Below are 24,272 nucleotides of genomic sequence, written 5' to 3'. Positions count from 1 at the left end.
CCGGGACCCGCAAGCCCCCGACAGCCCCGGCCCGGACCCGGCTCTCGAGGAATTTCATTCTTTTTAACAAATCCTGGGGATATTGTTGATAGTTGTAAGAATACTTAGAAACCAATGTGTACCTTTCTCTTTGTGATTTTTTTTAACCTTCTCTAGAGATTTTTATTTGCAAAACTCTTCAGTCATATTACTTCTGCCAGAAAAGCAAAGAAATATGAAATACCTCATTTCAGACTTAAAAAGGTGGAGAACATTAAAATATGGCTCTCACTGCGTTCCTACCTGAAGGTGAGTTTTATTTGATTAACACTAGACATATGCAAGAATATGTAGAGAGCATACTCAGTTTGTAGCAGCGGCGGCCCACCGGGCAGTTAGTTCTGGGTACGGAGATGACATCAGTGGCTAACAGATTGTGGGCACCACACTGGGTGTGATGCACCCACAAAACTGGTGGGACAAGTTTACAAAAGGCTTAGAAAGAGAAAATTCAAATTGCTTAGGGCAGAATGGTAAGTATCGCATCTTTTGATTTTTGAGAAATAATCTAGTTGAAAATATATTACTGAGTCAGTCAGCTTCTCAGTTTGGAAGGGCATGGATTTCAGTGCTGCAGCTCGATAGTGCCTGAAATGTATTAAAATCTTTCACCAGAAACTTCTTGTGAACATTTATTTTCACATTATGGTAGTAAAATTCAGAGTTTAATGAGGTGAGGCCTGTTGCTGTCTCTGACTGTAACCTGGAACATTAACATGTGTCTCACTCTGCAGAGACGCGGTCCCCAGCGTTCAGTTGATGTGGTTGTATCTTCGATCTTCTTATTGACACTCTCGATTGCTTTCATTTGTTGTGCCCAGGTAAAAGTTTCATGTGTGTTTCAGTGGAAATTCTATGTAGGGTTAACTTCCTGTAGTAGACCAGGTAATTATGTGTTTAAGTATGAATTTTAAAATGTGTCTCTTTCTTTTGCTATTTTGAATACTTGTTAATTTTTCTAACTTCTTAAAGTGGGAATATAGATAAATTTGAAATTCTTTAAAATTCTAAGAGCATCCTAATTTAATTTTAGTGGGCAATTTTTGACTGATAGTAAGGCTGTCAGACCCTGATATTGTAAAATAGTGATCCTTTTTTTTTTCTTAAATTCTTTTATTGGTACATTTTGGGTATACAATGTGCTTACATTTATCATTGGGATCTTGTACCTGTACATGATGTATCTTGATTCTTATTTTTTCCCCCTTCCCCTGCCCTCCCTTCACCCCCTCCACCCTTCCCTATTTGCAAAGACTTTGTTTCCATTTTTTCCTTTTCGCATAATTTTTCCTTTCCCTTCTTTCCTTTCCCCTTCCCTCCCACTTCCCCTTCCCTCCCACTTCCCCTTTTGGACCTTTTCTTCCTATTTCAAATTATCAGTTATTCGTTTTAATCATTTTAACCCTTATTTACACTTTCAGTTTCTCACACCAGAGAAACTATTCGGTATTTACACATGTGTGTCCTATTTATTTCACTTAAAGAGTGTGGCCTCAATATGCATCCATTTAGCTATAAATGTCTCTAGTTTCTCATTCTTTATGGCTGAGTAGTACTCCATTTTAAAAACCATTTAGTAGTACTCCATTTTAAAAAACCACATAAAATAGTGATTTTCCAGTGGCCCTTTCTCATTTATTACACTGTGGATCATGTATGGTTATTTTTTATCCATGGGCTATAATCCATTTCTATATTAGATTTGGCCAATGGCAGCCCCTTGAGGCCACTTCCTATGTCCGTTTGACAGATCCTCCTGTCTTAAGCCCTTTTGTTTTTTTCTGCAGTACAAGGAGTCACAGGCCTCTCTTGTGCTTTCCCATTTATGGGGTGTAGCTCAGTCCTCCTGTGGTCAGAAAACGTACTCTTACTCTTCACTTCTTGGAACTATGTCTAGGTTCCCTTTATTATACAGCACATATTTACTTTTATTAAATCTTCCATCAGCACTTTAGAAGAATTTGTATTCTGTCGTTGTTGAGAACAATATTCTCCCTATTGCTATATAATTAGTTCATTAATCCAAGTTAACTAGTTATATTACTGAAACTGCCTATATCCTCACTTATTTTTTGGTCTGTTTATTGATCAGTAAAGGTATGTTCAAATGTACTGTGATTGTGAGTTTGTCTATTTTCCCTTTTATTTCAGTTTTTGCTTTATGTACATGAGGCTGTTGTGATACATCCAGATTTTGGATTGGTGTCTGTCTTCTTGGATCTGTCTTCTTGGGATTGACTTTTTTTTTGGTGCTGGGAATTGAATCCAGGGCCTCACATATGTTAGACAAGGGCTATACCACTGAGCTATATACCCCAGCCCTTTTTATTTTATTTTGAGACAGAGTCTTGCTAAGTTCTCTGGGCTAGCCTCAAACTTCTGATTCTTCAAGCAGGAGAATCAGCCTCCAAGGTAGCATGTGTGCCTCCATGCCTGGCTTGGATTGACTTTCATGTCCTTTATAGGTAGATGTGTGTGTGTCTGTGTGTGTGTGTTTTCCCTGAGTGTGGGATCCAATTCAGAATCACATGTTGCAAAAAAAAAAAAAAGAATCACACGTTGCATTTAGTTGTCTTGTCTCTAGTCTCTTTTAATCTGAAAACTTAAAAAGCAACAAAAACTTTTTTTAGAAAAAGAAACTTAGTAAGCACTCAGTAAATGACGATTTTTTTCATCTTTTGTGATCTTATTAAATGTCTGTATTGCTAATGTTTCTACTTGGTATTAATTACATCAGCTGACTTTTATATCTTTACACTCTTACTTTCTTATATTTTAGGCTTGTCTCTTGTAATCATCATGTCCTTTGTTGATTCCTTGTTTTTTAAACCAGCCTTACAGTCTTGGTATTTTGGAGTGTCTTATTCCTTTCAACTTAATTACTGTAACTACAAATACTATTTGTTCCTGATTGGTCTACTTTTTAATTTTTCCTTTTTCTCTTCTCCTTGCGTTTTTATCAATCAAATATTTCTTAGTATTCCATTTAATCTTCATCATTAACTTGTTATACATTCTTTTACTCTTAGTAGTAACCTCAGAGATTAGGAGTCTAATAAAATGATTGACTTGAATAGTTTAATTAAGTGACTAATTTATAGCCCCCTTGATAATGTGAAGATCTTAGAACACTATCTCCTTTACTCCTTCATCTTTTGTTTTATTGTCCATTATCACACACACATCCCCAAAGATGTGATTATTGTCTTTTTTGCAACTATTCATTCATATTTACCCATATGTGTCCTTTTTATTGCCTTTTTTTCTTGCATTTTTGTTTTTCTCTGGGATTGTTTTCCTCCTATTTTTCTTTAATCAGTATTTATTTTAGTGCTAATCTGCTGCTAGGATTCCATATTTTACAGGATCTTGAGAAGCCAGTTAGTCTTACTGCTGTTTTGTTTTTTTTTAAGTAATATGTCCTTTTTCCCTGGCTTATTTTAAGAGTTTTTCTTTGTATTTCATTTTGTACTGGTTTGCTTGTATATTTGTAATCTATTATGCCCAACAAATTATATCACTTTTCTGAGCAGGTAGGCTCAGTTTGCTACCAATTGTTACTTTATTCCTCCTATTCATAACTAATTGACCAAATTGAACCTGACCCAAACTGAGCTAAACCTAGTCTCTCGTTTGGAAATTAGAACTAGTAAGAGCCTGAGGTATCAGTCATGGATTTTGGAGAAGGAAGGCAGGAGGGGTCTCCAGGCCATAGGGTGCCTGACAAACCACAGCTGGCTTAAGTCAGAGTTAATGAGGAAGCAGCAAGCCCGGTCTTGGAGGCGATTGAACTGTCAGGAGGAGTGGAGGTGGGTGCCCAACTGGTGCTAAGGGAAGAGAGCAGAAAGGACAGCTACTTGGTGACTTCCTGTTATTCAAAAGGCATTTGGTTTCTGTGAAAGTTCTCTGTGTATTTCTCAATAACTTCGCTTGCCTTGGTTGGGCTTTCTAGAATCAATTGCTTTAATTTTATGTCAACAGTTTTAAAAGCAGCCAAAATTTTTATCAGAAAACACATTTACTGGCAGCTAGTAAATGGTAGCTGCTGCTGCTGCTATTGTTATTTTGGATTCTAAAATGGAATAGAGAACTGATCCTTAAGATTTTTTAGTCAAACCATGGAATGGGCCACATGTTTTTGGGAGCTAATGATGCAAATTTAGTACTTTGAACAATGGTCATCATGTACTTGTGAGTGGATAGCAGTGATTACAGTAGCTGGAAGTGCATTTATCATATTTTACTTATTGTGTTATGTTTTCTTCTTTTGTTTCTTCAAAACTCTGGCTGTCTTTCATGAAAAGGAAAAAAAGTAGGAAACTTAGAGAAATACATAATGAAATAAATGATATTTATAATGTTAAGACTTCAAGGGGCCGGGGATTTAGCTCTGGTTTCGCCGCCTGCTGCACAAACTCAAGGACCCGAGTTCAATCCCCGGTACCAAAAAAACAAAACAAAACTTCTGCTTTGAATATTAAAATATTGAATTCTTAAAAATCTACAATTGGTAGAATAAAGCAGTAATTTTATGATTTTAAGACATATGATAAATTGAACTTCTCTTGGCTCCTTCGATAGGTTCTCCAAGGACATAAAACTTTCCTGAATGATGCATATAACTGGGAGTTTTTGATCTGGGAAACAGCTTTACTGCTTTTCTTACTACGCCTGGCCTCCCTGGGATCTGAGACCAATAAGAAATACAGCAATGTTTCAATATTACTTACAGAACAGGTATTGATTGGTCCTGTCAGTTTGGTTCAGTGGTTAAAGGTGGCCTAGTATAATATCTTCTCAATGCTGAGGATTCAGGGTTGAATCACTATCTAGCTATCGCTTTCTAAGCTGTACGACCTCTCAAGTCACTGTGCTATTTTATAGTTGTTTACTCCTTATAAAACGGGCATTATAGTGCTCGCTTTGGCAGCACATATACTAAAAAATGAAACGGGTATTACATCTTCCTTACTTGCTCCCGAAATTGTGAGAATTAAGGTCTAATGAGTTGAAAATACTTCATGTACTGTAAGGATGTTTTTATTGGTGGTAGTGGAACATGCTTTTAATCTTATATTCTACGTCAAATAATAGATCTTTAGAATAATTGTCATTTAATATGGATAATAAGCTTTTTTCTTTTTTTGGGTGTTTTTTCTTGTCTCTTTCTGTATCAGCTATAGAATGCATTATTCAGTGTTTGGGAAATACTTCCACTTTGTGAATAGATACTAAGACTGAAAAATGTTATTTATTTATTCAATTTTTTGGAGACAGGGTCTCACTGTGTAGTGGTCTGGAATTTACTGCGTAATCCAGGCTGGCCTCCAACTCTCTGTGATCTTCTGCCTCACCCTCCCGAGTGCTAGGACTGTAGGTGTGTGACACCATGCCCAGCCTTGAGAAATATTTCTTGTAAATACAGAGTCCATAAGGTGATTTCTTTTTAAATTTTGATTATATTTTGATTATAATAAATACATTTGGAATCTGTCTTTTTTTTAATCTCTAAAATTATAGTGGAGGATTCTTCCTATAAGAGGAAAAAATAAGGAATTACTAAGTTAAAAGCAGCTCTCTTTTTTCTTTCCACAAGTGTTTAATGAGGATATTAGATTATTTGGGGGATACCAAGATGAATAATGTATAGTTTTTGAACTCAAGGAGTTTACCTACTAATATTATTACATTGCAATTAAAAATTTAAAATTTTGGACCGGGGATTCAGCTCAGTGGTTCTGGCGCCTGCCAGGCAAGTGCAAGGTCCCGAGTTCGATCCCCAGTACCAAAAAAAGAAAAATTTAAAATTTCATCGTTTGGGTGTTCAAACTGCTTCATTAATTATTTTTTTCTTTACTAGTTTTTCTTTGCTAAAGGGCAGCTGGTTGGCAGTGAGGGCTAGGGTACATGACATGGTCTTTATAGAAAGAGCTGCTGGAAATTCAAAATTTGTTTTACTTGAAAAATGGCCCTTAAAATGTGCTGGATTTTGTGCAGTATACATATGCATCTTTTTTTTCTCCTGTGAAATTAACCTTACTCTCTGTTCTTTCCTTTAGATTAATTTATATCTTAAGATGGAAAAAAAGCCAAATAAGAAAGAACAGCTCACTCTAGTAAACAATGTATTAAAGCTGTCCACCAAGTTGTTAAAAGTAAGTCATATCTTAGGATATACTTTTACTACAAATTAAATTTGCTTCTTCTCTGAGAAAACGGCAGGGCCGGGGATTTAGCTCAGTGGTTCTGACGCCTGCCTCGCAAGCACAAGGTCCTGAGTTTGATCTCCGGTACCAAAAAAAAAAGAAAACAGCAAATCGTGGACAGTGCCCCAGTTGGGGCAGGAGGCTCTGGAGGAGACTCTGGAGCCAAGGCCTTCTGGGTCAAGGCAGTGGTCAGGGCCAGAGCTGAGGTTGCTGAGCTCCGGGGCCAGGCTGAGGCCAGTGGGTGGCTCCCCATCACTGGGTCGGGCTGAAGAGCAAGTTCCTGGAGGAGAGCGGCCTCTTCCCATCCATTAAGGAGCCAACATTGGGTTTCTTGTGGAGACATCCCTCAAGGAAGAGCTTCTGCCTGTGTGAAAGCACACATGTTCTGGCCCACAGACCAGGTGTGCTACCATCAGGGACCACGCTGGTCGTGTTGCCAGGGTGCTGTGCAGCCTGCCACACACTAGGAGCCCTCATGGTGGTTACCTCGCCGTCATCTCTGTGCAGGAGGCTGCTCTAGGACCCATGCGGGCATACCTCCCAGTGTGCCCCAGGGTGACTTGCTGCTGCAGCTCTGTGCTGGTGGCCTCCTCCCTGCTCCCAGAGGTGTGAGTGTGGTCTGGGCCCATGCTATATGCTAGTGACCACCAACACTGGTGCCCACCACTGCTACACCTCCGGCTAGAGCTGCACTGCAGCTTCACCAAGGCCATGTCAATGCTGTCTCTAAGACCTGCAGCTGCCTCATTTCAGGTCTCTGGAAGGCAGTGTTCGCCAAGACACCCTGTCAGGAATTCACCGAGCAGGGCCTGTGCACCCGTCCAGAGTCCCCACAAGGACCACTCAGGCTCCAGTGCGGCCCCATGTAATGTTTTCATACATGGAAAAGAAAGTGAATTAAGCTCACTTTTAATTAGTCAAATCAATGCTTTGCTTCTTAGACCCTATATATAGCACATAGATGCCAGGCTGTATAGATTCAAAATACCAACATGACGGTTTTGGGTTAATAACTTGATAAGAAAAAAAATTTCATCTTGTTACCCAGATTCTGATGACTGCTGATGTCTATCACATTTTTTAAATTACTTTTTTTTCGAACCAGAAATGACTATTGTTGCAATCTACCTTAAAAAGCATTGGTCATAAGCCACATGTGGTGGCACAATCCTGTAATACCAACACTCTGGGAGACTGAGACAGGAGCATGTGAAGTTTGAATGCAGCCTACGTAACTTAGCAAGACGCTGTCTCTAAATAAAAGATAAAAACAGGACTGAGGATGTAGCTCAGTATGAGGCCCAGGGTTCAGTGCCCAATACTGCAAAAGTAGAAAAATAAAGGTCATGAAAAAGTAGTTCAGGATACACTACACTATGGAGTTTTTGCAGAGTTTTAGCTCTGAAACATTAAGGTAAGAGAGCCTTAAGCAGTCATCTTCACCCAAGACTTAAAAAAACAGCAAGAAATTACCAGTTGCTTTTGAAAATCTGAAAAACCATGTCTCATTTCAGTTTTTCATGTTTTTGTAGGAGCTGGACACACCATTTAGACTCTATGGACTGACAATGAATCCCTTAATCTACAATATCACAAGAGTAGTTATTCTTTCTGCTGTCTCAGGAGTTATAAGTGATCTTCTAGGATTTAATATAAGAGTAAGTGTGATTATACTCTAGCATCTTAGACTTAAAAATTACTGTGTGTAGTAATCTCTGTTTTTTGCATGTTGTATGGGTGTGGATGGCAGGGAAACTGAGGTAAGCCAGCATTTTGGTTGGTGGAGCACAGGCTTTGTGCCTCATATTACGTGAGTACAGTAGATGGAACTCTTGAGTGAACAAAAAAAGTCAGGTTTGAATTTCATGTCAATAGCATGTGCTGGATAAGGTTCTCTCTGGTCTAGGGAAATATACAGAGGAAAAATGAATGGAAACCAGTAACACAGGAACTGCAGTGTGTCATTTTTGATCCTGGAAGTTTTTAATTTTTTTTCTCCATGAAATTCTATTTTTTTCTTCTTATATAAAGGGTTTTTGGTTCATGGTCAGTGTATGTACTTTTAAGTCCTACTTACTTATCTTAAAACTATATTTTTTGGTGATCTTCTTTTAGCTGTGGAAAATTAAGTCATAAGCTGAGTCGTGCGCCTGGATTCCTGCCCCTGGCTGGCCCCGGTGCTGACCGCTGAGGAGCAAGAGGGCCTCAGACGGCGTGAGCCCCACCTGCCGTGTGCTGCTTCACGTGCACAGGTGCTCCCAGCTCTGCCAGAGCTGATGAACATTGTTCTCAGAGGAGCGAGTCCTTTCCCCAGGGTGTGCATGCTAAAAACCCGAGTCCAGCAGTACGCATAGGAGTAGACTGGAGCCTGTGTTACAGGAATATGAGGACAGTTTTGCAAGGAAGTTTATTCTGGGCACTGTAGAACTGTGACAGTTACATTTACTGGAAATAGGCTTTTTGGGTTAATATGCTAGATGCCCAAAGCCTGAAGCAAACATCTTTTTACTGGAAATACAGAAATTCAGCACTTTTCTATTACAGTCTATGAAATTGGAGATTTCTTTTCTCTATCAAAGAGAGTCAAACTATTTTAGGTTGAATCCAAATAAAAAAAAACTTTACTTGAGAGTTTCAGTTTCTAGGCTTTTTTATTTTGGCTGAAGGGAAAAACATCTTTTTAAGCTATCATTTTTGGTTCAGCTATGAAAAAAATCTTTAATTAGCTTGATTTTGAGCTAATTCTAATAAGTACAGTTGCTGGTAAGTCATGCATATAATAACCTCAGTAATTCACCCAGAGAAATGTAAGTATATGTCTACTTAATCTATGTCCATCATATGACGTGCTTTCCATGTTAATAGTTTTATCTGTCATGCAACTTAATGTATCCAACCCTCAGTAGTTTCAGGTCCTCAGTGTCTATGATTATCCAAGCCATCGGGCTGTTGATGATGTAGGTTCTCTTATCAGCATCTCCTATTACATATGCACACCTGTATGTATGCTAATGAAAACTCCAGCTTTCTCACTCATTAAGTTACCTGCTTTGAAGCATCTCTTGAGGCAAATTGAAAGCCTGAACATTTTAATTACCAGATTTTGTGAAACCTGGTTATTACTTGTAAAGCATGTATTCATTTAAAATCGGTATATTGGTAGTACATATTCTATATGCAGAAAGATTTGTGAGGCTTAAATATCAATCTTTAAGTCTAGGGACTGAGATCAGATCTTTCTGGGTTCAAATCCTTGGCCTTGCCCCTTAGCTTCCTAATCTGGGACAAATTAACATCTTTGCATCTCAGTTTCTTTAAAAAAGGGATAAAATCTACCTAATAAGATTGAGATTATCATGTAAGATACTTAGGGTATTTTAGCACATAGTAAATCCTCAATAAACATGTTATTACTACTTAAAAGTCCCTTAAAAATTTCACTGATAAGATTCCTAATCCTGAAGATAGAAACATAGGAAGCAAGGTTGCTGACCAAAGTGGATCACATGCAGCTGTTCTAAATGCCACATGGGGAAATACACCTTTTTTAAATGGTAAAAGCTCATTATTGTGATGTACCGCTAGTAAGACCTGTTTTGTAGAGGCACTTCAGAGTCTCAACAGATGGCTCATAGAATTTCTGTAATGAACAATAGCAACTGTCTCAAATACAACATTGAGCTCAGTGCAGATTTCAGATGAAGAAAGCTGATGCCTTTGAATATTTCTCTGGCCAAAATAAAGCTATTCTATTTCTACCCCCTACTTTTGCACTGCAAATTCCAGTGGGCGCTCTTGTGAGTTTCTTCAGCCATGATTTTGCTGGTGTACAGTTGGTTTAAATTATTTTTCACCTGGGTAAAATCCAGTGTAAAATATAGTTGATTATTTCAGAAACTTGGGAATCACTCAACTCCTTATTCATACCTCACATCCAGTCAATCACCAAGTCTTTGGATTTCTTCTAGATGTTTTCTAATCAATCCACTCTTCTCTCTCTCACTGCCACTGGTCTAAATTGACATCATTTGGTTTTTGAACAAGTGTCTGGTGCTTCTGTTCCTACATATCATGGCTTTCCCTTCCCCCAAAACAACCCATTCTTAAAAAGGAAATGTGTATTAAGTTTTGTCATTTAGAGCCCATTAATAGTTAACTTGTTTTGAAGATAACCTGGGTCCTTTTGGCAAGGTGCATAGGCCCACTGTGTTGAGAAGTAGTTCTGAAACTTGACATAAAAATAATTTTGCTATGCGTAAAAGTCTGGGTTTAAAGATGTAGCTGTTTCACTGCTCTCTGGGTTGGGTTCTAAGTTTGCCTCACTTTTATCATTTAGTTTTTTGTTTTTTTTTAACTTTGGCTACTCCTAAGATTTTTATCTTTACCATGAAATTTGTGGAAATTATAATGTGTATTGTGTATTGGTATAGTTTTTGTCATGGGCATTTTTGTTTCTTACGGTTTATTGGACTTATTGAATGTATGGACTTAAAACTTGCATGGTTTGTATTTTCAGATTGTCAAATGAGGAAAAACCTGACATTCCTTAAAATAATTTTTATATTCTGCCCCACTTTATAGAACTTGAATTTACATGTATATTAAGCTGCTTAAAATTAACCTTCTGCTCACTGATAAACGATTTTCTAGTCTCTTTTATAATTTTGGATGGTTTCTTTTGTTGTACCTTTAAGTTTAAGCTTGTTTTTGATTTCTTCCTTTTCTGAGGCCATATTTTCATGATTTTACATGCTAATAACTGTTTTTATGCGAGTTTACATTTTGGGTGTTAGGTCTTGGTGTGTATTCTTTTTGTGTAATCATTTAAATGTTCTTGAGCTTTATTTTGGAACACAGTTGTTACTCGTCATGGCTTGCTTCTAAACTTTGTTAGCTGGGCCAGAGCGGTCTTAAGTTTGGGGCTACTTTTCTGCACTGTGAAGCGGCAGCCTTCTGTATACAGTATCGTAGCTGCTGCTTTATCTCCTGAGGCTTTCCTCTTTGGCTGTGGGAGCATAAGCTATTCCCAGCCCTGTGTGAACTCCATTTTCTGCCTCCTCCTGTTCTTGGCTATTTCTGCCTTTGCTTGTGCCCATCATGGTCAGCGGAGGCTTCCAAGGAGCCCTCTGCATGTCTCCGCAGCTCTCCTCTGCGTAGTGGATTTTCTGTGGTACTCTGTCCTGCCAATTCTAGCCACCCTGGCCCGAATGCTCAGTTCTGTCCTTCCAACTCAGTAGACTGCTTGGTTCTGTTGAGTTTTCCTTTTCTACACCACAGCATAGAAACTGCCTCAGTCATCTGGGGCAGTCCTGGAGCTGCCTGTTTAGCTCTACTGTCCTTTGCTGCTTATTGTCCTCTAATATCCCTTTTTTTTTTTTTTTTTTTGGCACTGGGGATCAAACTCAGGTCCCTGCGCTTACGGGGCAGGCGGCAGAACCACTGAGCCTAAATCCCCGGCCCCCTCTAATATCCTTTAAAAATGTTTTTTCATTCTTTTTAGTTAAGGTGGGAGAGTAAATGTTTTCCCTACCCTAGTAAATGACAAAAAGTTTATACCCAATTACTCAAGCTAAAGGCTCCAAAGTTTTTGTTGTTTTGTTTTTGGTTTTTTGAGAAAAGTCTGTGTAGCGCCGGCTGGTCTACAACTTGTGGTGGTCTCCTGAGTGCTGAGATTACAGGCATGCACCATCACACGAAACTTTAGTCTTATGTGCTGCTGAAGCGAGCACCATGCCATGTTAGTATCATTTGTGTTTCCATTGCCACTAGGTTAAGCCTCCTGCACTTAACCTTAAGTTACTTGCACTCTGATGCAGACCCACTGTTGTTTCTGTTATCAACCTACTACAGTTACTTCTCCACAGCCACACAGATCATCTTATAATATGGAAGCTATCCTTACACCATTCCTATTTCAACCCTTCTTGGGTTTCCCATCATCGCCTCCAAGCCTTCCCTTATCAGTTCTGCTTCCCTCTCCAACTTTCTCTCTCTCACCCTGTGGATTCTCACTCTTCACCTTCCCACTGCACTCTTCTGGTAGAGCGAGTTCTCATTGTCAGGCCCCCAAAAGCTTGCTACTTCCACCTGCTTGCTGGTGCCTCTCTCTCAGCGCTTAGCTGTTAGTTCCTTCAAGGAGCCTTCCCTGGTAACACAGTTATCTGCTGATTTCCTTCATGGCGCTGAGCAGTGTGCAGGATGACCAGACCTCAAGTCTGTTACCATTCATGCACTTTTTTTGTTAGGATGGAAGAGCAGTCACTCGTGGATTCTCCTACCCTCACTGCTTCATTTATCCCTGTACAAGCACTTCCAGGGACTTGTGCTTTTGATTCCCAGCAAAGGATGAGTAATTAAACCAAGATGTGAAAACAGATAGGTTAAGCTACTCATAATTTAATTGGAATACTCATAACCATAAAAGTGTAAGAAATATAACTAGACTTAATTTTAAAATCTGCTGCTGTACTAAGGAAAATTATCCCTCTTAAAATTGCCGTGGAAGTATGCTCTACAAATTTCCTAAATATGTAGACTGTGGCCCACATATATTGAAAAGTTGCATAACAAAAGACCTAATTGGCATATGGTTTTCTTGACTTTCAGGGACATGTAGAAAAATTCTAAATACAAGGATGTCTTACAAAGTACAAGTTTAATGGTTTATGTTTTTACTTTTGGTACATAGTGTTTAGAGGTAAGTGGACCTATGCACTGTAAAAATAAACTTTCAAATTAATGAAACTCATTTTTGAAAATCAAAAAGTAAATTCATTAAATTTAATCTAATTTGTACATGTACTAACTAGTAATTTTAAGTAATCTTTTGCTTCTTGCAGTTACTGGTGCCATGTTGAATAATGAAGTTTGAGTGTCACAAATGTGCAGTAATTTTATACCTTTCCTGCAGAGTATCTTCAGCCTATAAGCTGCCATAAGGTATTGCCCAAGTGAACAAATGGTTGTCCTTATACTAAGGACAAAAATGAACCTTCAGATTTGTGAATTTGCTAATTGTTTAGGTTGCTTTAATGTAAATGTTATAAAGTAGACACATATCCACAGGATTCTTTGACATAGTTTAAGGCTAACTTGGAGCAATTCAGTTTCTATATTTTAATGTATATGTGAGAACAATTCAGGGTTTCCGATTGGAATTCCATCCTGAGACGCTTTCACACTTCCTTCTTATATGTAATGCTACTTGGATTGCAACAGTGAAAACATCCAAGTTACGGTTATCTTAAACTAATCGAGCCAACTAAAGATTGTAGACCATGCTGATAAACCCTAACAGCAGAACCAGAAAAGTTACCTTGATAAATAAAAACATTACTATTTTAAAAGGACAGATGGCTTTTAGGCATTGGAGCATGGGCCATGGTGATGTAAAAAGTTGCTCTGATACGTTCCTCCTGTGGGCGGGAATGTCACATTTCGTGATTGGCTGTGTTGGTACCAGTGTTCTTGAGTTCCAGGAGCACACTGTGGGCTCAGTTCCAGTTTAATCTCAGTACTCCTTGCTTCCTTAAACCCAACTCTGTGAACAGTGGACATATTAAACATGAAACTCTTTTACATGAAAACAACTTATGTCCTTTTTTTTTTTTTTGGTACTGGGGATCGAACTTGGGACCTTGCACTTGCGAGGCAGGCGCCGTGCCACTGAGCAACATCCCCAGCCCTATGTCCTTAATAGCAAGATATTCTCATGTGAAAATAAGCCAAGTGCTTTTCTGGTCCAGAACTCCTGAAATAAGAGTTGACCCTTATGAATCCCATAAGGATTGATGTAACTACATTTGAAGACAGTGCTTTTGATCTTAGCCACCCAGTCTTTCTAGTGAGATGTCATAATATCCCCAAAACTCATCTGCCTGAGAGATCAGGCAGAGGGGACTGTCTTGCAGGTACTTTCTGCAGCTTTTGCTACAACATGTTATATACAGGTTGCTTACGGAAGAGCAACGTCTTCACTGGGGGGCCTGGGAACTAGGGACTGAGTTTTATTTTTAGTGTGAGTTCATGCAGTGATAGGTAGAAATTTATTTTTCTCAAGAGCATTAAATTAATCTGGGTCTTGAAGTAAGTTAAGAGTTAAATGGAATCAAGTCAAAACACTTCATTCTTAAAGTAAATAAAACAACCTGTAAGAACACTGGATTGCTACAGTCTGATGAAACAGAATTCTGCAACCTTGTGGTAATGGGACTTATGCTGTAGCAGTACAACTGTCTAGTTAGTGAATAGTAAGACAAACTGTCTTCTCTCCCTAATAGTTTAAGAAAGGTTTTTTAGTAGCAAATTAAGCAAAATTATTTTCTTTACAATGAAAGGTGAAAAATATATTTAACTCAAATCTCTTATATGTATAATCTAGCTGTAAAGATTGTAAGAATCTTTCTGAATGTAGGACTTTGAATGTTACTTGGACAAAATCTTGAGAACTAGCTTCACAAGTAGAAAGCAACATAAGCAAAGCTAAAAGTCACAGAAATGGAGATCATGAGCATTGTTTTTTGTTTTTAATATCTATATAAAAAATAACGAGCAATTTACAGATCTTTCTCTAATCAGAACCTCAAGTGTATATATAAACGTACTGTACATATATAAACATTTACAACCAGTACATCCATGTTTTTGCTCAGCATTCCAAGGCCACATTGCTAAGTCAGTATATAATCAGTACAGTGACAGGGTGCTTAGGGAAGAGCCACATCAGACAACATATGACATCAAAGTTATGCCACAGTCAACGATAAAAATAGGATTTGTATCACTAATTGTGGACTATAGGGAAAATAAATCATTTCTGTGTTACTAAATTATTAGCAGTTAAGCGTAATTTTTCTCTATTCAAGTAATTACAGTAGGTGGGTAAATAAGTCCTGGATGAAAGAGGATTGTAAAAGTCTCACTCTGGGAAGCGTGTGCTATCTACAGGGCTGATACAGCTGTTCTATGCGTCTCACAGTCAGATTTGCAGAAGGGTGGACCTGGACATAGTGTGTTCCACAAGATGAACTCAGGGCGACAGAACAAATGTGTTAAATACTCCATAAAATATTTTTTACACTGCAAGTATGCCTTTATAGATGCTACTGAATGCTGCTTCAGGGATTTGTAAAACCTGGACATATTTTATGGAGTTAAAAGCTACCTTTCAGCACACATCTTTAGACTTTTAAGAGAACTGTGTACAAGCTAAGCAGATGTTTAATCTGTTTTTCAGTAAGAAAGTCAGTGTAACTAAAAGGTAAAGATCCAGCATTGTACTGTCTACCATGTTTGTCCTGACGTGCCGGGTAGGCCCCACCCGGGTTCTGCTCTATGCACCTGGGCTTGTGCACCTGCCATGTGAGTTGCTACTGTGTCTGGCAATGGACTGGGAAATGGTTTCATGATTAAGTCCCTCACAGTCTATATAATCTGACTCTTCAAATATGTATTTTCTATTAAAGACTGATGATTTTAGTGGTAGATATAATCCAAATATCCAGAAATAGATAATTGGCAACTTCTCTCTGAAGGACAGTAAGCATGCTTCTTTGTGGTTTCATAATGAGAAAGGGTGACCCGAGATTCGGTAACTGGGTAACACAGCTGGGACGTGAACTCTGCTGCTTAGAGGACTTTCTCATTTTCAACATTCAGTTGTAATATCTGTAACAGTTAGTTGAAACACCTTATCCAGCCAAATTAAAATAAAAAAGCTGTAAGAAAGCATAACTATTTGACCTTTTGCTTTAAATTAACGATGCTTGGGAGTTTTACTTTTAAACTAGGACTCCATCAGAAGCTGTTAGTTTGAATGATAAGCTAACAATCTCTTGTGCAAGGACTCAAATATTTCTCTCTGTAAACATGCAACATGCTATTGAGAACACCAACTTCCAAGCCAAACTGGTTTCATTATTGTGGAAATAACTGAATGAGAAGGATAAAACAGACATTATACAGTAGATAACTTGGCACAAATACAAAGTGAGTTGTGACCACACTGTTAGTATCAACATGTCACTTGTCAGACACCCATGTAGATGAGCGGGCAGGTGAGCGTGGGGACGCAGCTCCTTCCTTAGCGAGAGGGAGGGCAGCTAGCCAGGGATGGTTGGTTCTTAGCAATCCTAAAGGCCCTTCATGCAGCCTTGAAACTTGATGTGCAAATTAAAAGGTTCTTAGGTGTTTCAGAATTTCTGAAAAAAAATGATTTTCTGGAAAAATGCTTTTAGTAAGAAAAGATTACAACTTGTTTTTCTTTGTTTTATGCTGAAGGTCACAACCGTTTCTCAGCCATGCCAGTCATGCCTGTGACTTTATTTGCACTCGGCACCTTCCAGGGCCCTGGAGTTATTGGTGTTTTTTTAACTGGAGAGCTACTTTCAGGTTTGAACCTTCCACTCTCTTTGCATTTGTCAGTTGTCTGTAGTTCTTTCCCTTTGTGATCTTCTACTTTATTTAACACTATCCTCTCTTCAGGTTCCTGTTTCAGCTTCTTTTCTGATATTTGGACATTTTCTCCTATTTTATCTTTACCAGGACGTGTTTCTCCTGTGGTTGCTTTCTTTCTTTTTTCATTTTCAGACACTTCTCTACTAGCAGTGTTGCTAGTCTTTTTGGAGGCAACAGATTTTTCATCCATTCTCTTGCTTTTTTTCTCTGGAGACCTTGTTCTATCTTTTCCTGACTGACTCTGCTTCAGATCTTTACTGATCGCACCTGATTTTTCTTTCCCATCTGGGAGCTGTTCAGCATTGTCACTAGCACAGCCTGCTACTCTGCGACTCTCACTGTCCAGTAATTTGGCTTCAGCATTTGACAAGTCTTTGCTTCCTTCAGTTTTTTGCTGCTGCTTTGGGCTAGTTCTGCAATGATCTTGTCCAGAACCTGCCCTGGTGTCAATCTGACACCTTTTCCGAGGACTCAGTGATCTATCTCTGGGTCTTCTTTTGGGGTCATTTTTTAGAGGACTGGGAATCTTTTCCAAATGTTCCTCTGAATAGCGGTGAGCTGACTTTTTGGGACTAGCAGATCTACCTCTCTGTGTAACACCATTTTCTACTCTTAGTAGACTTTTCTTGTCACTGTGCCTGTGCCCATGACTGTTGGGTGGATCCCTCTTATTCACATTTGTCTGAAGAAGAGAGTGATGCTTTATCTCAGGCTGATTTTCATTTAAAGTGCTTTTCTTTTCAGGTACAGTGTCCTTTAATTCTTCTGCCTTTTCACATATCTGAACTCTCATTAGAGAATCTTCAATTACTGGCACATGAGACTCTTCAAATATGGAAGCAGAATGTGAAGATGGGGGAAATGGTGACTGTTCATCATAAATCACATTGGAAGATGAAGGATTATTAATATCCCAATCACCTAAAAAAGTGATTTGAGTGGAACATTATTACATAATAGGAACCATAGTTTTGAACTTTGACAGCTATTTGAATTGTACTGATTGCTTAAACAGCCTAAGTCTGAGTATCTTCACAGTTTATACATGTTTACATATCTCTGTAAAGGCAGATGTTTATAGACATCTGTACTTGAAGGGTAGACATTTTGGTACATGATGCTTCAATTTTATAATTATGTATAATTAGTGAGATAATATGTAATCTGTAAGTTCTTTATTAGTAAAGCCCAATCAGAAGCATATAAGAAATAAATAATAAAACTGGACCAAATTACCTGGTCCATGAGGCTAATTAAGGTATGATCAATGGATGTATCAAAGTCACTAATAAAGGAGATGAAACTGTGGTAACCAGAATGAGGTTCATGGGCATTTGTAAATAAATTTCTTGCATAAAGCTATCAAATTTAATGTCAAAAGGAGACTGAAGAGTGCAGAAGATAGAAATGGATGTATTTAATAGCATCATTTTTTAATTAAAAAGAAAACAAAAGAAGGAAGTGATTCATAAGACATGCAAATTTACCAAGTCTTTTTAAGGAAAGACCAAGAAAAGCCCTGAAAGCCTTAATGTTGCTCAGGTTTCACGTAGGAGCACAGACCGGAAGGAGCCAAACCTGAAGAAGGAAGAGAAAAAGCCTAGGACTATATGAAAAAAATCAGCGCAGTTAGCAAAGATGTCACTGGGAATGTATGATTTACAAGCAGATGGTGGAAGATTATACAGTCAGAATCATAAGCTGCAGGGGGACTGTAGGAGGTGATATCTACGCTTATCCTACAGAAGATCTGTGACGGGGGTGAGGACACCAGAGGAGACAGGGTTAAGTAGGTGTGGTTCTGCCTTTACTCTTAGGCTGATGGATTCAAACAACAGTGATTTCCAAGCTCGGTGAAAGTCCCAAAACATACAGTGAAACCAAGGGAGTTTAAGACCAGTCCAGGAGCACAGACATGGTCTCAGGTCCAGCTCTGTATCTCTAGGGAGGCAACTTGGTTTTGACAAGTGACCAGAAAAGCAGAACGTTCTTGGGGTGTTTGCTCGTTAAGAGATAAACATCTTACTGTAAGGAAATAAGTCACATTTGTTGGTAATATGTAATTAACCAAGAATGGGAGGAAACTGGAATATTTAAGTCATTTTTGATGTTTTTCATTTAAATTGTTTGCCTTTAATGTTCTTATTCCGTACAGGTACACTTCACTACAAAAGCACTTTATGCTTTCTGATGAAATCAAAATAGGGGATTTAGCTCAGTGGTTCCACCGCCTGCCTTGCGTGTGCAAGGTCCCGAGTTTGATCCCTGGTACAAAAAAAAAAATTATATATATATATATATATATATATTTTTTTTTTTTTTTCCAGCAAATGGAAGTCAGTGCTTTTGATGATTCTGGTGTTCGTGTCTGAATTAGCTAGTAAAATATCCAAACAGATAATCCTTTTCTTCTGCTGCCCCCTCCCTAACACACAACCTTTTAGCTACCAGTAGATTTTTAGCAACTTTACTTACCATGGTCAGGTATCAAGCCAGTTCCTGGCCTCAAAAGAAGAAGAACTTTATTCCCACCAGCCTGAATGAGCTCAATTGCTCGAGTATGTGTGATGCCTTGAGTAGGTTCCCCATTGATTTCAACAATCTGGTCACCAACCTAGACAGGGAACATTCACAGGAAGAAGATGAAACTGTGTCCTTCAGTTCTGCTTGTGTCAACTCTAGAGCTCTCCAACCAATGACACAATGTCTGTAATGCTAGAGTTGATGTATAGACAGATGGCAGCGACAGGGAGAGACAATGTACAGTTTTACTTTATAAAAATCCTACATGGGAAAGTTTTGTATGGTTACTAAGTTGGGATCTGGGCATCTTAAAAGCAAGAATCAAATTCTAGGTAAAGCACCTAGCATGCACAGCATGCATAAGGTTTGGGGTTCAGTCCCCAGGCACCACCAAAATAAAAACCCCAAAAACTTTTCTCTAACATTCATAAGGCCTTGTGTTTGATGCCCAGGATTGGATAAGAAAAAAAAAATTTAAGTTTTCTACCAAAAGTTAGGCAGGAAAGAGAGGTAAAGTTTCTAAAATCAAATGATACCGCAAAGCTGTATTTGAATGATCAAACTGTGAAGAGTACTTTTAATCGTGAGCAGAATCTTCAGTTTCCTAACGCCTTCTCTGAGAGAATTGCCTTTTCTCTGTGCTGCTCCTACATCCTGTCTGTAAATGAAGCCTTAGCTAAATGACAAATTCAGAGGTTAAAATTCTAAAAGAATGAAGCTTGGTGAAGAGTTTGATATCAACACTTATTTATAAGCAGTTGCTAGCTCACAGTGATGTTAGCGGGAAAGCATTTCCCTAGAAAACAAAACTAGGGATCAGAATAAGATGATTTAGTACCATTGTTATTCACTGGAATAAACATGGAAAATCAAGTATAACTTTTGCAAAGGACTTGATTAAAGATAATGTTATTAGTGATTTTAGAATCTCAAGGTGACAATGCAACTGAAGGGTACTGGTTTCAAAATAGGACTAAACTATAGAACATTACTAACAGTCTAAAAAGCAAATATTTATGAGTTTTCTAAATCCAAAAGTAATGTAACAGAAAGGACTCCGTAATCCTTTGATAGGGTGGGCCATCTCTGAATCTAGACACAGCCTGGCACCTAAGTCCATGTCTGTGGGTCCATTCTGGTCCTTTTGGGCTCTGGCCTCACCTCCTCCTCTGCTAACGAGGATAACAGTACCTACCTCCTGGAGTTGAGAGTTAGGGAGATTAAAAAGTGACTGACTGCACACCAACCTCAGATAATTGTTATTTTTCAAGTTATAAATCACATTAGTATGGAGATTTAACTGTAGTCTATATCCCATTCTACACAATGCAAAATACCACATAAACTGTGTGAAACTGTATTTAAAAAGAAAAAGATGCTAGTGAAGGATATCAGAAACAAGACCGATGAATTTAATACTGCTGTGATGTGAACGCCCCCCTGAATGCACGTACTGGAAATGGAATTCCCAAAATTCAATGTTAACAGCATTTGGAAGTGGGGCCTTAGGTGGTGACTGGTTGATTCACCCCGCTGTGGATTAGTGGGTTCTTGAAGAAGTGGCAGGCGTGCTGTCTCCACACCATGCTGTGTGTGCCTCAGCGCTCAGCTGGACACCCATCAACGTGTGCCCTTAGCCTTAGCCTTCCAGGCCTCTAGACTGTGAGACACAAACTACCTATTTCCAACTCTTTCAGGTTTTCAGTTCAAGTAAGGAAACAGAGTAAGCCAGACATATAAAATGAACTAAAACACTAAGACAGTAAAGATAACAGGATGGAGAAAATTAAGATAATTAACAACAAAAAAACTTCACTATCCAGACTAAATGAAACAAAAGCCAATGCCTAGACTTCCCTTGCTAAGTCTTGGTAGAGTCACTTTCATGAGGAAATGCCAATGATAAATTAGTACTAGATAAATAATCCTGCTTATAAGTACAGAAAGTAGTATTTGGAACATGCTCAGGTGTATCTCATAAAACATGGTTGAGTTATAGTTAATTTCAGTCACATTGTTGGGCTTAAACTGGCCAAACCTGTCTATAAAACTGCAAATGAAGCTTGTAACTGAACAGACTTGCCACCAGGTGTCATTTTTGTTTAAGACCAAATGAGGGAAAGGAGGGGAGCTGTGGCTTTACGATGTACTGCGGGAGGGGTTCGATACTGAGCTATGAGAAACTAAAGGTTTTTAAAAGGCACCTGAGAAGGAAATGCAGACATTCTGCTGTCATTTTAAGTTACTCTAAAAATTTAAATGTAATAAAAATAAAATAGGGAAACATCTTTTTTTTTTTTTTTTTGGTACCGGGGATTGAACTCGGGTCCTTGCCCTTGCGTAGCAGGTGTCAAAACCACTGAGCTAAATCCCCGGTCCAGGAAGCATCTTTTGATAAGTATAATAAAGATTCAAATTGTTTTGTTATTATTGAAAAATAAAACTATAAGGGACAAGAGAGGAGGAGAGAATAGAAAATGAAAGTGAGAAAAAAATGGAACAGTCAAAGGAGAAGACAAAGGCACAGGCTCCTAGTCTCAGCAGTCTGAGGCTGAGGCACAAGGACTGAAAATTCAAGCCCAGCCTTGGCTATTTAGACCCTTGTATCCCTAAGAAGGACTGAGTATGTAGCCCTGGGTTCAATCCCCAGTTTACACACACAGCCTACTGCCTTTTAGCAATCTTGTAGTTTAAAAAACAGTCCCTAAAAATACAATGCATTTACAAAATAACATTTCAACACATGGCTTGCATTATCTTACAACTGTTAGGAACTCTATGCCTCCTGATGAAATTGAAGCCAAAGGGACCCAAGCCACAGGCTGACATGCCAAGTCATCTCAGCAAGTGACTTAGTCTCCCAAGCTCACTTGTAGATCTGTATAGAGGTAGTGCCACCTCCCTCACAGAGACTAAAAGTAATACGAGGTAAAACACACGTTGCCTGGAAGATAACAGGCTCTTCAATTTTCTAACTGACCTGATTCTGCTTTGTGTTAAATATATGTCAGACACACCTGGATGCGTTACACACCTGTAATCCCAGAACTCTGGGAGGCTGGGACAGGAGGATCACAAGTTTGAGCCCAGCTGGGGCAACTTAGCAACTTAATGAGACCCTGACTCAAACAACAAAAAGGGCTGGGGCTGTAGCTCAGTGCAAAGGCCCTGGGTTCAAGTATGACACTATTCTCTAATACAAACCTTTTCTATTCAACTCTTTCTCACCTTACCCTGAACACTTCCCTAAATCTTAATCAGATCCCCCTGCCCTTTTTTGGTAGTCCTTAGAGTTGAATCAGATATGTGCATGCTAGGTAAGTACTATATGCTGAGCTACGTCCTCTGCCTTTTTTGAGAGAGAATTTCACTAAGTTGCCTAGGGTGGGCTCGAACTTGTGATCTTCCTGCCCCAGCCTCCTGAGTTTCTGGGATTGCATGTGTGTTAACACTGTGCCTGGCTTTGATCATGTGTCTTTGATTCTCTTTCGCTGATGCCTTTTGATGCTAGAGGGAAGAAATCTGACGTTCTGTTGGGTGGTAAGGGGAAGACTGTCTAGAACTTAAAATTTTTATTGTGTACCTAACTGAATAGCAGTGAATTAACTTTTTAAAAATTGAGGACAGTGTTGGGTGTGGTGCCTAAAATCTCAGATCTCTAGGAGGCTGAGCCAGGAGGATGTCAGAGTTCAAGCCTAGCACATCCTGGGTAACTTAGCAAGACCCTGACTCAAAATAAAAAATGGAGAAAGGGTTGGGGATGTGGCTCAGTGCAAAGGCCATGGGTTCAGTCCTCAGTACCACAAAATAAATTAATAAATAATAAATAAAGAGGCCAGGGATTTAGTTCAGTGGCTTCGCCGCCTACTGCGCGAGCCCAAGGACCCGAGTTCGATCCCTGGTACCAAAAAAAAAAAAAAAGAGAGAGATGAAGGGAAAACCAGATCTATAACCAGTTTTGTGCTGCAGTTGTGTTGTGCAAAGCTGAAGTGCTCGAGAGCTCAGAACACCTAGTGGAGAGTATTACTAATGTGAATCTAGTTCTTCAAATAGTAATGAAGGTTGGGAGACCCAGAACTTCACCCCTGGTTACCACTACAGGTGGCTAAGAGGAGAAAACCCTCGGCTTTTTTCTTGGAAGAAACTAAAGATTCTGTTTTATCCTGGCTTTCTCAAGCCTTAATAAGATGAAAGTACTTTATTTATTAATCCATTTACCCTCAGATGTTCGCTACACAAGTAACGAGAAATGACTGCTTACTGACCAAGATGAGAAAGCAGCACAGCTGCAGGGCAGGCGAGCTCGCTGGAGGGAACCGGGCACCCAGCGGGGGTTAAAAGCACGAGAAGGAGGAGGAGCACCGGCTTTTAGTCTTTGTCACGGAAAAGTTCTGCCTCTTAGATTTAGGAGGGTTCTGTGTTCCCTCTGAAGCAATTATTTTTAGACGTTTCTGGCCTAGAGCCGGAAGCAGAGGCTGCAGACAGGAGCCCACTCACGTGAATCCTGCCGTCTTTGATGGCAGGGCCGTCCTCGGCAAGGCGGAGGATGAACAGCCCCATGTTGTATTCCTTCCCGCCTCGCAGGCTGAACCCGAAGCCCCGGGGGCCGCGCTCCAGCTCCACAGGGTAGCAGCCCAGGCTCTGCCGGGAGAGAAGTGAGAGAAACAAGTTCGCAGGGGATGCTCCAGTACCTGTGAGGAACGACTGACTACCTGACGGCTGGCAGGAAGGATCCTGGGCACTCCATGTGCATTTCTGCACCAAAAGGATGCAAGCTTGGGTCGAAGGGTTACTTAATCTTTATTAACACAGCCTAAAGATTATATGTCTCCTGGTTGGTTAATGTACAATGGAAGACAACAGAGTTTTAGAAAATGCTTCCTTTAATAAGGAGATTTGAGTAATTTTTCTGAAAAATGAACAAACAAAAGCCCCCTATTTTAATTAGCTACAACATTATGTGCCTGTAAGTATCTGATCAAGGGGTCAGTTTTGTTCCCAAGTATACTTTTCCTTCATTCTTTATATCCTCTCATGGAAGCTAACCAA

At 39.2% G+C, this 24,272-nt stretch overlaps 2 protein-coding genes across 22 annotated transcripts in view; one reads left to right on the top strand and one right to left on the bottom strand.

Moving 5' to 3' along the window:
- Phtf1 (putative homeodomain transcription factor 1) overlaps positions 1–18,018 on the top strand; it is a 45,565-nt gene extending 27,547 nt beyond the window's left edge. For 4 of the 18 annotated variants that reach the window (XM_087212714.1, XM_087212716.1, XM_087212710.1 and 1 more), the window contains 6 exons: positions 157–288; positions 774–860; positions 4,621–4,776; positions 6,099–6,194; positions 7,778–7,903; positions 8,361–18,018. In XM_087212714.1, the coding sequence (XP_087068840.1) occupies positions 157–288; positions 774–860; positions 4,621–4,776; positions 6,099–6,194; positions 7,778–7,903; positions 8,361–8,381 (618 nt within the window). In that variant the 3' untranslated portion in view covers positions 8,382–18,018. Of the gene's footprint in view, positions 1–156; positions 289–773; positions 861–4,620; positions 4,777–5,312; positions 5,475–6,098; positions 6,195–7,777; positions 7,904–8,360 lie in introns of those variants that run through there. The other 14 variants (XR_015451834.1, XR_015451832.1, XR_015451831.1 and 11 more) reach the window with 14 other exon arrangements.
- Positions 14,756–24,272, bottom strand: part of Magi3 (membrane associated guanylate kinase, WW and PDZ domain containing 3) — a 259,223-nt gene continuing 249,706 nt past the window's right edge. For 3 of the 4 annotated variants that reach the window (XM_004853757.4, XM_087212703.1, XM_021265698.2), the window contains 3 exons: positions 23,721–23,864; positions 19,176–19,314; positions 14,756–17,621 (listed from right to left, as the gene is read on the bottom strand). In XM_004853757.4, coding sequence (XP_004853814.2) covers positions 16,525–17,621; positions 19,176–19,314; positions 23,721–23,864 — 1,380 coding nt within the window. In that variant the 3' untranslated portion in view covers positions 14,756–16,524. Of the gene's footprint in view, positions 17,622–18,187; positions 18,279–19,175; positions 19,315–23,720; positions 23,865–24,272 lie in introns of all 4 variants that reach the window. The other variant, XM_013075458.3, reaches the window with a different exon arrangement.

This window comes from Heterocephalus glaber, unplaced genomic scaffold (assembly GCF_053883595.1).
Source record: "Heterocephalus glaber isolate CG9 unplaced genomic scaffold, H.glaber_assembly_v1.0 deba00001442, whole genome shotgun sequence".
Taxonomy (NCBI): domain Eukaryota; kingdom Metazoa; phylum Chordata; class Mammalia; order Rodentia; family Bathyergidae; genus Heterocephalus; species Heterocephalus glaber.
This window is presented reverse-complemented; position numbering and strand designations above follow the sequence as displayed.